Source organism: Cryptomeria japonica, chromosome 10, assembly GCF_030272615.1.
Source record: "Cryptomeria japonica chromosome 10, Sugi_1.0, whole genome shotgun sequence".
Taxonomy (NCBI): domain Eukaryota; kingdom Viridiplantae; phylum Streptophyta; class Pinopsida; order Cupressales; family Cupressaceae; genus Cryptomeria; species Cryptomeria japonica.
This window is the reverse complement of record NC_081414.1, coordinates 608,056,007-608,071,741: the sequence shown is the minus strand read 5'-3', so window position 1 is coordinate 608,071,741 and position 15,735 is coordinate 608,056,007. Positions and strand designations below refer to the sequence as shown.

Genomic DNA, 15,735 nt, shown 5'->3' with positions numbered 1-15,735 from the left:
TATTTAAATATCACCGTGTTAAATGATCAAACATTTTAATAATTTTAAAAGCTTCATAATTTTAAGGATTTTCTTGTATCTTATATTATGCAATGATCCTAAGAGCCAATGTGCCAGCACACCGTCATGAAAATGGACGTACCGTTTCTCCTCATTTTCAGATTAGTGCAATACGCGATTAGGACAAAAGGGCAAATCGACAAATATATAATAAGATGCTTCGCCAATAAAAGGAATTATCAAATGCAAGCGAAACCTCGAGCATGCCGGTTTTCGTCGCATTCCATACTCGAAGTATCTTCTGAAATGAAGCGGCTGAAGTACTAAACCGCTATCCAAATGTTCCTTTCAATTGATGTGCTGGGTTATCAAAAATATTCCCAATTGGAATCTAATGAGAGTTAAAAACTGGTGCAGGAGCTTCAAATCAATGTCTAGCGGTTGTTTTGTATGCAATAACCTGATAAACTTATGATTAGATGCTGATATGGGCAACCATCACATGAGCTGGCCTTGTGTTCATCGTCTTGGAATACTTGGACTGAAATTGGTGGGTGATGCATCAGCATTCAACGTAAATCAAATCAAGGAAATTGAGTTTGAACGCATATGAAATATTATTAATGCTAGCGTGTTACAGCGAACGAAATGCTGTTAGAATGATAGTAACCCATTCACTAGACCGTAACAATAAGGTCGCCTGTTACCTATTTAATCACGAGGATTACAGTTCGAAACCATCTACTAGATCTGCAGAGAGATGGATGTTAGGAGCGTTTCATTTGTTCTTTTAGCCTTGTTCATGGCTGGTTATGTTCTGGGTGTAGAATATATGGAACCTTCCTCAGTCTATATAGTCCATATGGATAAGTCTGCTATGCCTAGAGAATTCCCTACTCATGTTCACTGGTATACATGGATTCTTTCATCTGTGAAAGGAGTAAAGGACCAGCAGAACATAGAGGAGGAGGATTTGTATCTTTACACTTACGATACTGTAATGCATGGCTTCAGCGCCATGCTAACACAGTCGCAGCTGGATATGCTCGAGGAGATGCCCGGTCATCTATCATCATTTCCAGATTCATTGGCAACCATGGATACCACACATTCCACGGAATTTCTTGAACTCAGTCCTGAGAAGGGTATTTTGCCAGAGTCCCGATTTGGGCAAGACATAATTGTGGGAATGCTGGATACTGGAATTTGGCCGGAGAGCCAGAGTTTCCATGATGATGGAATGGGACCAGTCCCTGCGAGATGGAAGGGGATTTGCCAAAACGGTACAGACTTCGACTCCTCCCTCTGCAACAAAAAGCTGATAGGAGCGCGCTACTTCAACAAAGGCTTGATGGCCATGTCCGGGAAGCTCAGCCTTGATGCCGACTACGATTCTCCAAGAGACTTCGAAGGCCATGGAAGTCACACGTCGTCTACTGCAGGAGGTAACTATGTGGAAGATGTTGATTTCTACGGTTATGCTCCTGGCAAAGCACGTGGTGTGGCTCCCGCGGCGCGAGTTGCAATGTACAAGGTCATATGGATCAACGGCAGTACAGGATCTGATGCATTGGCTGCAATGGAGACTGCAATTAGTGATGGAGTTGATGTAATGTCTATGTCATTTGGCTACCTCTCGCCTCCCTATTTCCAAGATGCTATAGCCATTGGAGCCTTAGCGGCTATAAAGAAAGGTGTTGTTGTGGTATGCTCTGCAGGCAACAGTGGGCAACGCGGAATTATGCACAACGGAGCCCCATGGATTTTCACAATAGGTGCCAGCACGATCGATAGAGACTTTGGAGCTATTTTGAAATTGGGCGATGGTAGCATCACCAAAGGCTCCTCTTTCTACACTAACCAAAATAGGAGCTATCACCTATCTGAGAGCAAACTCATTTACGAAAGCGGAGACCCTGCATGTCTAAGACCATTCGATCCTGTCATAGTGAACGGGACGGTGCTGTTGTGCAAAAATATGAGCTTTTCGCTTATTCCAGTTTTGTTAGCTGCAGGAGCCCGAGGAGTGGTTGTAGTGTCGCCGAATGTTCCTGCTATGTCTTTTCCTACCAACCTTTTGCCCAGAGTCGTCTTGAATGCGGAAGATGGAGCAGCTCTAGTGAAATATGTTTCTTCAACGTCAAATCCCGTAGTGGAAATGCAGTTGGGTCTGACGTTGCTAGGTGTGAAGCCTGCACCTGCGATAGCGTCTTTTACCTCTCGAGGGCCGTATCCACCAAGCCAAAATATTCTGAAACCCGATGTCACAGCTCCTGGGGTAAATATTTTGGCAGCGTGGCTTCCAAACACAACTATTGGAGACAAATATGCCATTGTCTCTGGCACTTCAATGTCATGTCCCCATGTGGCCGGGCTCGTGGTTCTGATGAAAGCCGTTCACAGTGAGTGGAGTCCTGCGATGATCAAGTCTGCTCTAATGACCACTTCTTACACGCATGACAATTCCAACAATGCCATTATCGACATCGGCTTCAACGGCAGCGCTGCAACGCCCTTTGATATGGGTGCAGGCCACGTCGATCCTAATAAAGCCATGGATCCTGGACTTGTCTACGACCTGAGCGTGGAGGACTACGTCAACTATCTCTGTAGTCTTAATTACACCACTCAGCAAATTCAATCAATCACTGGAGCACCTGTTTCGTGTTCCAGCGGCCTCGACTTGGGTTCTGACGGTCTAAACTATCCTTCCTTCACTGCAGTATTCAACAAGAATGCCACTTCCTCCTCCTCTTCGACATTCAAGAGAACGTTGACAAATGTAGGAGATGATATATCGTATTATAACGCAGTCGTTGAGGTCCCCAAAGGACTCAAAGTACATGTGGTTCCTGATGTTCTGGAATTTAAAGAAAAATTTGAGAAGGTCAACTTTACTGTCACTGTGGAGGTAGAGGAAGGTGTGGTGAGCGAATTTGTTTTGTATGGATATTTGAGTTGGGTTGATAAGAAAGAGCATGTGGTGAAAAGTCCTGTGGTGGCACTCTTTCAATAAGTTCTTAGAGCTCCGCGATCGTATTCAGTGAGTTTTAGCTTCCCCTAAAGACAAAATTTCAATGCAGCAGAATCTCTTCCGCCAATGCTTTTGAATAGAGACCAAATAAGTTGTTTGTAAAGTTTGTATTTAAGATTATGTTTGTGTATTTATTTCTTGAGTCGATGATACAACATGTAAGGCTTAGCTACTAGCATCGTGTCTTTTATCTCACACTTTGAACAAAAAGCATACAGCTATTTATGATGTTTATACCGTCTTTTCGATGGTTATATGCAGCAATTTCTTAAAGCTTAGTTAAAAGCCGGTTATTACATCACATTCACACAGAAATTCTTTAAAGAGGATCTGTTAAATGCATTAAGGTAATATATGCATGGAAACCGAATTATCTCGATGAAGCTGCACCTTACGCTGTCTGATAATTTAAACATTAGGCTGTCTGAAAAGGTGATTATAATGACTCTAGCTCTCTTTTATCTCTAATTGGTATTAGTGTTCACATACTTAAATGGCTAGAACTATATAGAATCTTCTTATCTCCGTCAAGCCTAAAAAACTTCCATAGAAAGCAAATAATGTAGATGAAATCGACACAAAAATACTAATTCCTCGTACATTGCATTACTAATGAGTGATTAAAAAATCAATTCATTTCAAGTCCACACTGGAGAGCATGAAGAAGCATGTCGATGGATAAAACACCATAACATTGGGGTAACCCAAAAACCATTCTCAAAAGAATGATGGAATCCTTAGATGGGTTTTCTTTAATGAAGTTTTTCACTAATATTGTTTGCGTTTTCTAAAAATTTAATTTCTCATTCATGATAATTTCATCGCATATGACATTTATGGGAAGTCCTAATAATCTAGCGATCAATTTGAAGTTGATTTCTTGTATGGTCTAGCTTGTGAGTTTAATTACCTATGAGTCCAAGTACCTTCCTCCATTTTTTATAATAAATTTGATGATTGACCAATACTAGCTTGGGAGACTTAAGGGACACTAATACTAATTCTAACCAAGCTATGTACTGGACCTCAAATCTTTTGTCTCTTTCTAGGTTCACCCTTTTTTAGAGCTCCTAGAAATTCACATGTCTAAGGTGAATGTCTCTAACATAATCCCATGGAGAGAACATTATAGAAGAAGGTTTTGTGCTTCATTCATCTTCATGGTTGTACTCCTTGCATCTTTTTCACCAATTAAATATAAAAGTTGTTACATATAGTTCTATTGCAATCAATTTCTGAATGAGCAATCAATTTGTAAATATACCAATCATATGTGTAAGGAATTTGATTAAAATATATTAACAAATAGGAAACATTTTAAGATGAAATTGAAATTTTTCTAGTTTTCCTACAATCAACTAAGCATGAGTTTAAGTTAAAAAAAATTAGGGAGTTAGGATTCAATACTTTATCATGATCATGCATATGGTATTTTGGATCCATAAGGCCCAACATATTTAAAAAATAAATATTTTTATCTATTATATTCTTCTATTTAATGTAAGAGGGTTGAGAATAAGAGATCAAAGATACCTATCCTTACATGCAATAATGTAAGAACAATATAGAAAAAATTGATTGAGAAATTGAGTCAAAATAGTTTAAAACATTGCAGTTTGATAGTCAATAATATATAATAACTCAAAACTAAAGGGAACTTTAAAGGAGTATAATTGAACTAGTCATATAAAGAAAGGAGTATAAAACTTATATATTAGATAGTGATAGTCAAATGTACTCCCTAACCTTTATCAAAACTAGGAAAATAAAAATATTTTCACATGTTTCACCCCAAAAATATGGCCAAACTAAATATGTAAGAAGTTGGGGTTACTACCTAGTCTATACAAAAAATATAGTCAAATAATACTACGTTTGAATATGTGATTTAAAAAGATAACACAATATATAAGATATTGGGGATTGGAGGTTGGGAATAACATCAAACCTATACTAAAAGTTATTTAAATAGAAGTATCTAAATATAACCAACAATATGTAAAGTAAAATGTTACAAGTTGGGGATCAAGGATACATCTTAGCTACTACCAAAATATTTCAACTAAATAAATGGCCCAATTAAAAAATCTAAAATAAATTTGAAACATTCAAAGTATGTGAAGTTGAAGTTGAGATTCCTAAAGAAGACATCCCACAAGAAAGGCGACAAGAAAAACAATAAAATTCTAACATTGAATGAACAAATTGTGAGATCCTAACCTGACCAAGAGTAAAATTCCTAAAATGCCAAAAAGAACAAAATTTAGATTTGAAACATAAGTAAATAAAAGTACAACTAGGGCATGCATTAAAAAAAATATATAATAATTATAAAATAAATATATTTAAAGGATCAAAATAAAACAAGCAATGAACCAAATGACCTAAATTCAAGTATTCCCTAGCACAAATAATAAAACATGGGAAAATTGAAATATCAAATTTACGAACTAGGGAAGGAAAATATCTACCTAGCTAGTAGAAAGGTGTGATGAGAAATACATAATGAACATGCCAAGGACAAGCATTATATATAGAAAATATTCTAACAACCCACCCTCAACCAATAGTCCCTTCTCACCGTGACAAGAGAATAAATTTATTCATGAGGAAAGAAAGAATGGAATTTGTTAAAGGTCAAGAATGTGAAGTGACATGAAACTAAAGTGGTGAAAATAACCAAAAACAAAACTGAAATGCAAGTTGTAGCATCATAAATTGTACACCCTTAATTGGGTGGTACAATTCCACGCTTAGGTTAGCACATGCCTTCATGTGTTGCATGTTGCATTTTAAATTCTCTTTAAGAATTTAATCAATCCATTTAATTAAATATAAAGTCCCCTTTCATCCCTCTACACATCATAAAATTGGGCCCTTAATTTTAAGTGTGTCCCTTTTTTATTTTATTAATTCAACTTTCAATGCTCAATTTTTCATATCTAAACACCTTGAATCATCTCATCCACCTAGGGTTGAATTTATAATCATGATACCTCACATCCCTAAAAATTTGGAAAAATGTTGATCAGGCCATGGTGATTCACCATGGTCACAACTTTTTCTCCCTAAATTTTGGGATCATGTTTTGGCGGTATTATAATGTTTAAATCCAACTTGGTGTGAAATTATATCATTTTTAGGTTGGCCTATGATCAGAAACAAAGTTAGGGTTTTATACATATAACATTTCCTTTCCTCATTTGTAGGATCCATCTACAATCAATTGAAGGAGCCTCTTATGAAGTCTTCAATCAGAAAATAAAGCATTATCAAGTCTTCATCAACCATTTTCATCATCAATTGAAGCTTTGAAGATATTGAAGAATAATAGTAGATAACCAATTGTCGATTGGTGTGTACCTCTTCCTGAGGGTTTGGTATGGTTTCATGTTATTTTCATATCTTTATATGAGTTTCATAACACTTATTTTCAGATCTAAATTATTGTTTTAGATCCATTGTTGCATTTGTGATTTGAAGAATTCTCATTTACATTCATTTAGGGTTTTATGCTCATAACATAGGATAGAACTCTAATTCTTCAATGTTAGCACATTTAGGATCTTATACACACATAAGATTCTTGAACACACTTTTCAACTTTACATTTGCTATTTGCAGAGGTGGAAAACACCAAAACAAGGGGTTTGACTAAGGCAAAACCCTATATAGCCACCCAAACACTATTTTCCAAGTTGCAGGCGCAAGTACAAAGATCCAATGGATGAACGATATTTGGGAAGGATAAAACACATAGGTGCAGAACTATCTATCCATAAGAAACTCTTTGTCTTATAGGACCAAGGTGCCCAATTCTCTAGTCCTTTGATTTCTCAGGTTTTCAGTGTTAGTTCAGCAATACAAAGTCTCATTTTTTAGTTTATAGAAGTTTAGCTTAGTTAGGTATCAGGGACCAAGGCGCCCAACACCTTGGTTTGGCTCATTTTGGCTCAATTTTTGGTGACATGTGTACATCTAAATTTGATTGCATTCCTATACTTTGTGTCTTAGTTTCAGTTTTGCATTTTTCTATATTTTTGTTCATCTCAATACTTTAGGTCATCTCTCTAGCTTAGTTAATCATATCACTACATTTTGCATATCTCCTCTTCATAAGAAGCAAATGAATATAAACTCTAAAGAGATTCCTTGACTCTATCTCTCTCTCTCTCTCTCTTGCAAGAATTAGTCAAAGTAAATCATCTCCTTAGGCTCTTTTGTATTCCAATGTGTAAAGGAAAGTGGGGTTAGGTCCTAAACTACCCGATCCCATTTTTCACCATCACACAAGCATATATGCATGAAAACTATCATTAATGTAGATGTAATGGTAGTTTGGGGTTAGATTATATCCCATGCTATGTGTAATATTTTTCAAAAAAAATTTACTATAATTTCAAGATGATATACTTCAAAAGTCATAGAAGAGTGATATATTAAACCCAATACAACGCCTATTTATAAGAAAGGTTAGATTTTTATATATTTCATTATTGTTATTCCAAGATGACAAAAAATTGACAAATAAAAATAATTAACAAGGGGAAACCAAATATTACACCTCATATCAAATAAAGAAAATAAAAGAAGAAACAATGAAAGAAGAGAGATCCTCTATTTTCTAAGAAAAAAAAGTCATGTGTGTGAGTAAACATAAATGACAACTTCAATAGTCAAATTAGCTTATCAAAAATCTAGGTTCTCCCCCTTCGCACTCTATGAACATGGAGTCTAAGGAGGATATGGAGATAGATACATGGGAGGGGAATGATGACTTAGAGGATGGGGATCAGGAAATAGAACGTGGTACTTCCTTAGAACATAACATGAAGTATGTCTTGGAGGAGCAGAAAAAAGAGAATCCCCTTCTTAGGTATGTTAAAGAAATATTTGTTAAAAGGAAGAAGGTTGTGCATGATTATGAAGAGTCAGATGCTGAGGAGGCTGGTGATAACCATAATTTGAAAGGGGAAAATTTTATGGGTGAAGGGGAGAATTTGATGGGTGAAGGGGAAGGGTGCATTGGAGCGACTCATTCCCCTCCATTGTATAATTGTGCTGATGAGGAGATAATTAATCATCCTCCCTTTCCTATGAATTTACAAAAGGACTCCCCTTTCCTTGGGAGTGACCTTGAAAATCCCCCCTATCTTCTGGGTATTTCTAGGGATGTCACAGTGTACTAGTTTAGGATTTCCAAATGGTTGTTTTTGTAAATGAATCACATTAATGTCAATATGTGCTCCAACAAAAGAAAAGTGGGCTTTGGATCAGGGTGATGGTCGACCTACCTCTCAGGCTCATGTTGATAATGTGATCTTTAATGAGGAAAAAAAACAAAATGCTCTCTATCCTAGAAAACGTGGTTAAAGATGTTGCTCTCTTGAAGATAGACTATGGAGGTAGGATGGGGGTTCTTGAAGCCAAGATGAAGAGAATTGATGATAACCTCACCAATCTGGTTAACATGAGCTATAGAACCATTTAAACCAGTACATAACAGGTTAAACCTCTTCTAAATCATTGGCAAATTGTGTAGTCTTTGAAGTCTTGGGGTAACATTGTAATTGATCTCAACCTAGGTGAGAAGGGTAAGAAGATTAAGGATGATGGTGGAGATCAATTAACTTGAACCTATGAACATCTCAAGAAGAGTATGGAGCAAGAAAAGTTTGAAATGCAAGATTTGTTGAACATTGCTCTAAATTTGGATTAAATGGAAGCTAAGGTTGTTGAAGCCCTCAATATAATATGTTAGGTTTTATATTTTCTTTTGTTTCCTCAATATTTTAGACCTCTATCTTCTTATTTTTTTTTTTGTGATTGAGATGTTTGTTGGCTATGTATTTTTTATTTGTAGCTCTTTGTACTCAGGGTTTTGGGGTCCCTTCAAAACTTATTTTTTCCTTAATCAAACACATCATTGTCTAGATTAGTTTTATGTGTCTCTGGAGTTTACTTTAAAATATAATATTCACATGCATCTATAGATAATGTTTAAAATAAAAATATTAGTAATCATTCAGTGTATCCGTATAAATGATTAACTTAAGTAATATGGTTGTAGCCTTTATAAGTAAACATTATAACCAAAAAAATTCTTAGGGATTCAAAGGTCATTATTTGGCAATAAATTAGGCTATCATGAAAACTATTTAAATTTCATATAAGACATGGAATCTACAAAGCTAGAAGAAATTTCATGATCATGAATCAAAGGTATAATGGGGCCTAGTCAAGCCATATAATGAGATTCAAAACATTTATCCAAATCAGTTATCATTGTAAAGACCTATAGTAACACAAAAATCCCAACAAAATATCAATACATATATACATAAAACAAGTTCAAACATAAATGAAAGCAATATATGTAAGTTTTACCATTATGATAAAAATGGTCACTATTTCATTTCATGAGCATTTGTGGTTGTTTAAAATTTCATATAAAATGTTTTAGCTCTAACTACTTTAAGGATTTTATTGTTTGGCACTATTCTCCACTCTCAGCTACTATATCTTCATATGAGTTGCAAGTGTATCTCTTGAATTGAGAAGAATAATATAACATCTTTTAATTAAGCTACATTCTTGGAATTGTAGAGGGTTAGTGCAGGATCATGGGGGGCCAAAAATTGGCGATGTCAAAAAAATAGCCTTTTCCACCTGCCTAAAAATGCAAAAAATCCATGTTGAGTTTTTGCTTGGTCTGGGTGTCAGTACACCTTGGGATGGTAAACACCTAGGCAAATCGGATATCTGAGTTTTATAAGTAATTTTAAATTAAAAAATAAATTATATATTATATAATATAATATAATAATATATTATATAATATAATATAATAATATATTATATAATATAATATAATAATATATTATATATTATGTATTATATAATATTATATTATATAATATATTGTTATTTTAAAATAATTTAACTATAAAAATCGGATATTATCAGATATCCGATTTTTCTCAGACAATAAAAGAGGTCTGTGATAGCTCGTGGGTTATTTTTTACCCAAAGGCTACACGAATTCAAGAAAATCTGATATCTAGTTGGACCCGATATCCAATTTTGTGACCCAAATTTGCAAAAAAATCCAATAAAAGGTAGGACTTTTATTGTTTTTCATCATTTTCATTCAAATTTTTGCATTTTTAAAAATATTTATTTGTTTTTTCATTCAAAATATGTTTTTTTCATGAAAACTAGGTTTTTAAAAATCAAATTCAAAATTATTCAAATTTGTTAACTAAATTCAATTGTTTACATTCAATTAGGTTTAAAATGGGGGATGATAGTGAAAGCATTGATCAACCACAACCGCAACAACCAAGCCCTCCTACACAAAACCCTCATTTGCCAAACCCCCCCTCAATTCAGGGTTTAATTGCACAAAATTTGAACCAATTGAGGGGGATTGCAGATGTCTATCATAGGATCCCTCGCTTGAATCCAATGTTTGATCCCCTTGCGTCCACCATAAAGAGTATAGAAATCAGCACTGAGGAGCTCAATGCCGCTCTTTTGTGGTGAGATTCTATGAGGGAAAAATATGCAGATGGCTTGTCCTATAAGTAGATCAAGGATCTCGAGATATTTAAAGCCGATATTGCCGCATTGTTTGTGAATCCCCACATTAGTCAACCCGTAGAGCCCGAAAAAAAAAACTTTCTATTAAATGATGCACAAATGATGATATTGTGAAAAAAAAAATTGGGATTATTGGTGGATGGTTTTTGATAAACCACCCAACTAAAATATTGATGTCCCCTTCTACTTCATCAGAAAATTGTATGCTGAGTTTGTTTTAGGAAAACATGTGAACTACTTTGACATCCATCCTTTCCAAGGTGTAGGTTTAGGTATGCTCCAAGATAGACCTACGATAGTCAGAGTAGTCCAAGGCCCATATGTCCCCCCACCTCCTATTGATCCCCCACCTCTAGTGCAACATCAAGATATCATCTGTGAGGTGGTGTCACGAACCATATCGGCTATTCACTCTTTCAGTATCCTTTTAGTTTCTCAGGATGGGACAATAGCTCATCCTTCTCTTTATGGTAGCAGTGCATCCGGTGGCACTAACATGTCCTCCTTGGCTCCACACATTTGCGTGCCCCATAGTTGTGTCATGTGTGGGAACCTACGCTTGGGTCCAATTGGACAACCTGTTGATCCTCCTGCACACACTACAGATTATGAGGTGCATGAGATGCACGATGCACCAGATGTTATAACACGGACTGGAGGATACCCTAGAGAGTCCTCACATGCTAGAGGCGAGGAGGCACCTTCATCATACGTTGATGATGTAGTGGTAAGATTTGTATTTTCATAATTCATTTTATATTTTAAATGAATATTTATAATCTAGATAATATTAAGTACTAATGTTTATTTACATGGTCTATTTAATAGTTGATGACAGAGGAGGAGTTGACGCAAATCTAGGAGGGCACCTTGATGGCCATTTCATTTGGCCTTGATAACTTTATAGTACATATATTATTGCACCTAGTTGTTTGTATTTTATTATACATGCATGCTCATCATTTAGATTGACATTAATTACATTATGTAGTAACTTGCATGCATATCTTATTTTACTCTTGTAGGGCACAAGTAGCGTGAGTGTGGGGCTGTGCAGTTTGGGATCTGGTAGTGCATCTAGAGACAAGGGAAAGGTAATTGAATGCAAATATGATTGAATGAATAGCTTAAATAACTTAAAATGATTATACACATCTAGAAAGAAGAAGAAGAAGAAGAATAAGAAGAAGAAGAAGAAGAAGAAGAAGAAGAAGAAGAAGAAGAAGAAGAGTTCAATTATAGTTCATTTTTATGTTAAATAACCTTAATCATGGTTTAATTTTTCTTGTGCATGATGGACTTCAGAGCCGAGTAGTGCAGTGAAGAGGATCGATTTTGATATGGACATACATTCAAGTATATAGACATACATTTTATTTGAGTTGGTGTTTATGCCATATTTGTGTATGGACATAGACCTGTAATCATTTGACATTTTCATATATATAAAAGATATTTGATCATATAAATTGTTTCTAATGTGTGCATGGTGTTATCATTTTAAACTTTAATCTTCAATCCAATAATTAACAATGGTTAATAATGGTTATTTAATGAACAATACAATTCAATATTTCATACGGTTTAATTAGGGTAGCTTTTTTTCAGTTGGTGAAAAAATCATCACTCATTCAATCAAATGTTGTCGCGTGGCCAATTTTTCATTTTTCTCATCATCATCACAAACCATCAGTTCTGACAAGTCTATTTAGCCATTCTTACCCTATGGATGCTCCTATTCCCCCCCTCCCCCCCACACTCGGTCGAATGCTCAGGTTCATACCCTACTCACGTCGTCCCTTAAGCGTCCTAAGTGCTAAAAATTGTCAAACTCTGATAGGCCCTAAATCAAAATTTGCGGTACCTACAAAAGATCTGTTTGAACCTATGGGGCCACAAGAGGGGTCCCTACAAAATCCTATCTTGTTTTTTCAAGATTCCCTATGGTTTAATTACGGCAACATTTTTTCAGTTGGTGAAAAGTTCATCAATCTTATTCAATCAAATGTTGTCACATGGCCAATTTCTCATTTTTCTCATCGTGATCACGAACCATCAGTTCTGACATGTCCAGTTAGGCATTATTTCCCTATGCATTCTCTTATTCCCCCCCCTACTCGGTCAAACACTCGAGGTCATACCCTATTGGCATTGTCCCTTGAGCACCCTAAGTGCTAAAAATTGCCAAACTTTGACGGGCCCTAACTCGGAATCTGTGGCACCTATGAGGCCACAATAGGTGTCCCTACAAAAGCCTATCTTGGTGTTTCAATATTCCCTATGATTTTATTAGGGAATTTTTTTTTCAATTGGTGAAAAAATCGTTAGTCTTATTCAATCAAATGTTGTCGCGTGACCAATTTCTCATTTTTCTCATCATGGTCATGAACCATCGGTTCCAACATGTCCAATTAGGCATTATTACCCTATGCATTCTCCTATTTTTCCTCCCCACTCGGTCGAACGCTTGGGGTCATACCCCACCGACATCGTCCCTTGAGTGCCTTAAGTGCTAAAAATTTTCAAACTTTGTTTGACCCTAACTCAGAAACCATGGCACCTACGAATGATCTGTTTGAACCTATGTGACCATGAGAGGGGTCCCTACAAAAGTCTATCTCAGTTTTTCAAAATTCACTACAATTTTATTAGGGAAGTGTTTTTTTAGTTGATGAAAATATTGTCAATCTCATTCAATCAAATATTGTCGCATGACTAATTTCTCATTTTTCTCATTGTGATCAGGAACCATTGGTTCTGACATGTCTAGTTAGGAATTCTTACCCTATGCATGCTCCTATTTCTGCCCCCCCCCCCCCACTCGGTCAAACACTCGGGGTCATACCCTACCGCCATCGTCCCTTGAGTGCCCTAAGTGCTAAAAATTGTAAAACTTTGACGGGCCCTAACTCATAATATATGGCACTTGCAAATGATCTGTTTGAACCTACAGGGCCACGAGAGGGGTCCCTACAAAAGCCTATCTTGGTTTTTAATGAATCCCTATAGTTTTATTAGGGTAACATTTTTTTAGTAGATGAAAAAATCGTCAGACTCGTTCAATGAAAAAATATAGATAAACAAGCAATACACTACAGACACATATTGATCATTTATATTTCCATGTATTGTATACACATAATTACGATTACACTTTCATGTGACATCCATGAACGAATATGCAAACATGATTTTTCATCATTATCAATACAACTACACCAATGTACTCACATATAGATACATTGTATATCATCAATATAACTAAACCAGTTTGCTCATGGACATTGTATATCATCATAACAAAGCTACATCAATTCACATCCATATACAAATACAACATCCCACTTCTCTACATCAAACATCCTCATATCCTAAGAGAAAACCTTACGTAGAGCAATGCCTGTGTATAAATGAAGACCAAAATAAGCAACCTTTTTATGTGAAATGAATGTGCTACAAGATACAAATTATAACACTTAATAGAGATTATTTTGTCAAATTATAAATAGATCATTTGAAACATTTTTAAGACGTACAAGATTGTCTAATTATGAAACTTACCAGTTTCTTTGCAATGTCTACAAGGATAACTTTGAAGAAAGACGCATATTGATTAAAGCTCTTCTCACTTCATTTTTCACTGCATTCTCTGCATGGTTGAAGATGATGGTAGATATTGTCATTTCTGAATGGCAATACATTCACTTGACATAGTGTGTGAAGGTTTACAAAATTTACTCCACAAAATGGCCCACAAGGCTCTTTTTTTTTTTAAAGAAATTAGATATCCGATATAATCGGATATCAGATTTTAATGCATAAATTTGGGGTTCCAAAAATAATTCCCATTGCCGCCATTTTTTTTTGTTGCCACATTAATGGCAGTGGCAGAAATCAGATATCTGATATAATCAAATATCCGATTTGAGTACTCATATTTTAGAGAGAGAGAGAGAGAGAGAGAGAGAGAGATTAGGAGAGAGGGGGAGAGAGAGAGAGATTAGGGAAGAGAGGGGGGACGAGGAAGGGGAGAGAGATTAGGGGAGAGGGAGAGAGAGAGAGAGAGAGAGAGAGAGAGAGAGAGAGAGAGAGAGAGAGAGAGATTAGGGGAAAGGGAGAGAGAGAAATATTAGGGGAGAGGGGGCGAGAGAGAGAGAGAGAGAGAGAGAGATTAGGGGGGAAAGAGAGAGAGAGATTAGGGGAGAGGGAGAGAGATATTAGGGGAAAGGGAGAGAGAGAGAAAGATTAGGGGAGAGGGGGAGAGAGAGAGAGAGATATTAGGGGAGACTAGTCATATGACCCCTTAGGACCCATAATGACCTAATATAGTGTCATAAGGGGTCATATTGTGTCCTTAGGTGTCATATGGTGTCTTAAGGGGTCATATGACATGATATGACCCCTCAGGACACAATATGACCCATAACAACACAATTTTGTGTCGTAAGGCATCATATGTTGTCTTAAGGGGACATAGGACCCAATATGACTTTGTTAGACACAATATGACCCACAACAACACCGTATAGTGTCGTAAAGGGTCATATTGTGTCTCAAGGGGTCATATGGTGTCTTAAGGGATCATATGACACAATATGACCCATAACGACATAATTTGGTGTCGTTATGGGTTATATTGTGTCATATGACCCCTTAAGACACCATATGACCCCTTGAGACACAATATGACCCCTTAAGACACCATAGGACCCATAAAAACCCAATATGGTGTCATATATTGTCCTTAGGGGTCATATGGTATTCTATGACCCCGTAGGACATCATATGACCCCTAACGACACCATATGGTGTCATAAGGGGTCATATGACCCATAACAACATCGTATATTGTTGTAAAGGGTTATATTGTGTCCTCAGGGGTCATATGGTGTCTTAAGGGCTCATATGACACAATATGACCCCTTAGAACATAATATGACCCATAACAACACAATTTGGTGTCGTAAGGGGTCATATGGTGTCCTATGGGGTCATAAGACACAATATGACCCCTTAGGACACCATAAGACCCATAACGACCCAATATGGTGTCATAAAGGGTCATATGTTGTCCTTAGGGGTCATATGGTACCCCATGA

At 36.3% G+C, this 15,735-nt stretch overlaps 2 protein-coding genes across 2 annotated transcripts in view; both read left to right on the top strand.

Annotated features, from left to right (window-relative positions):
- Positions 1-760: 760 nt before the first annotated feature.
- Positions 761-3,016, top strand: LOC131064332 (subtilisin-like protease SBT1.5). The gene has a single exon (XM_057998440.1). It carries the CDS (start codon positions 761-763, stop codon positions 3,014-3,016), a length of 2,256 nt encoding a protein of 751 aa, XP_057854423.1.
- Positions 3,017-7,761: 4,745 nt separating this feature from the next.
- Positions 7,762-15,735, top strand: part of LOC131064331 (subtilisin-like protease SBT3.18) — a 31,392-nt gene continuing 23,418 nt past the window's right edge. Inside the window, exon 1 of the mRNA XM_057998439.1 lies at positions 7,762-8,054. Coding sequence (XP_057854422.1) covers positions 7,762-8,054 — 293 coding nt within the window. The remainder of the gene's footprint in view (positions 8,055-15,735) is intronic.

What these genes read in the sequence shown, in the direction of transcription:
- LOC131064332 (XM_057998440.1), top strand. Translation starts at nt 761, where the DNA reads ATGGATGTTAGGAGCGTTTCATTTGTTCTTTTAGCCTTGTTCATGGCT.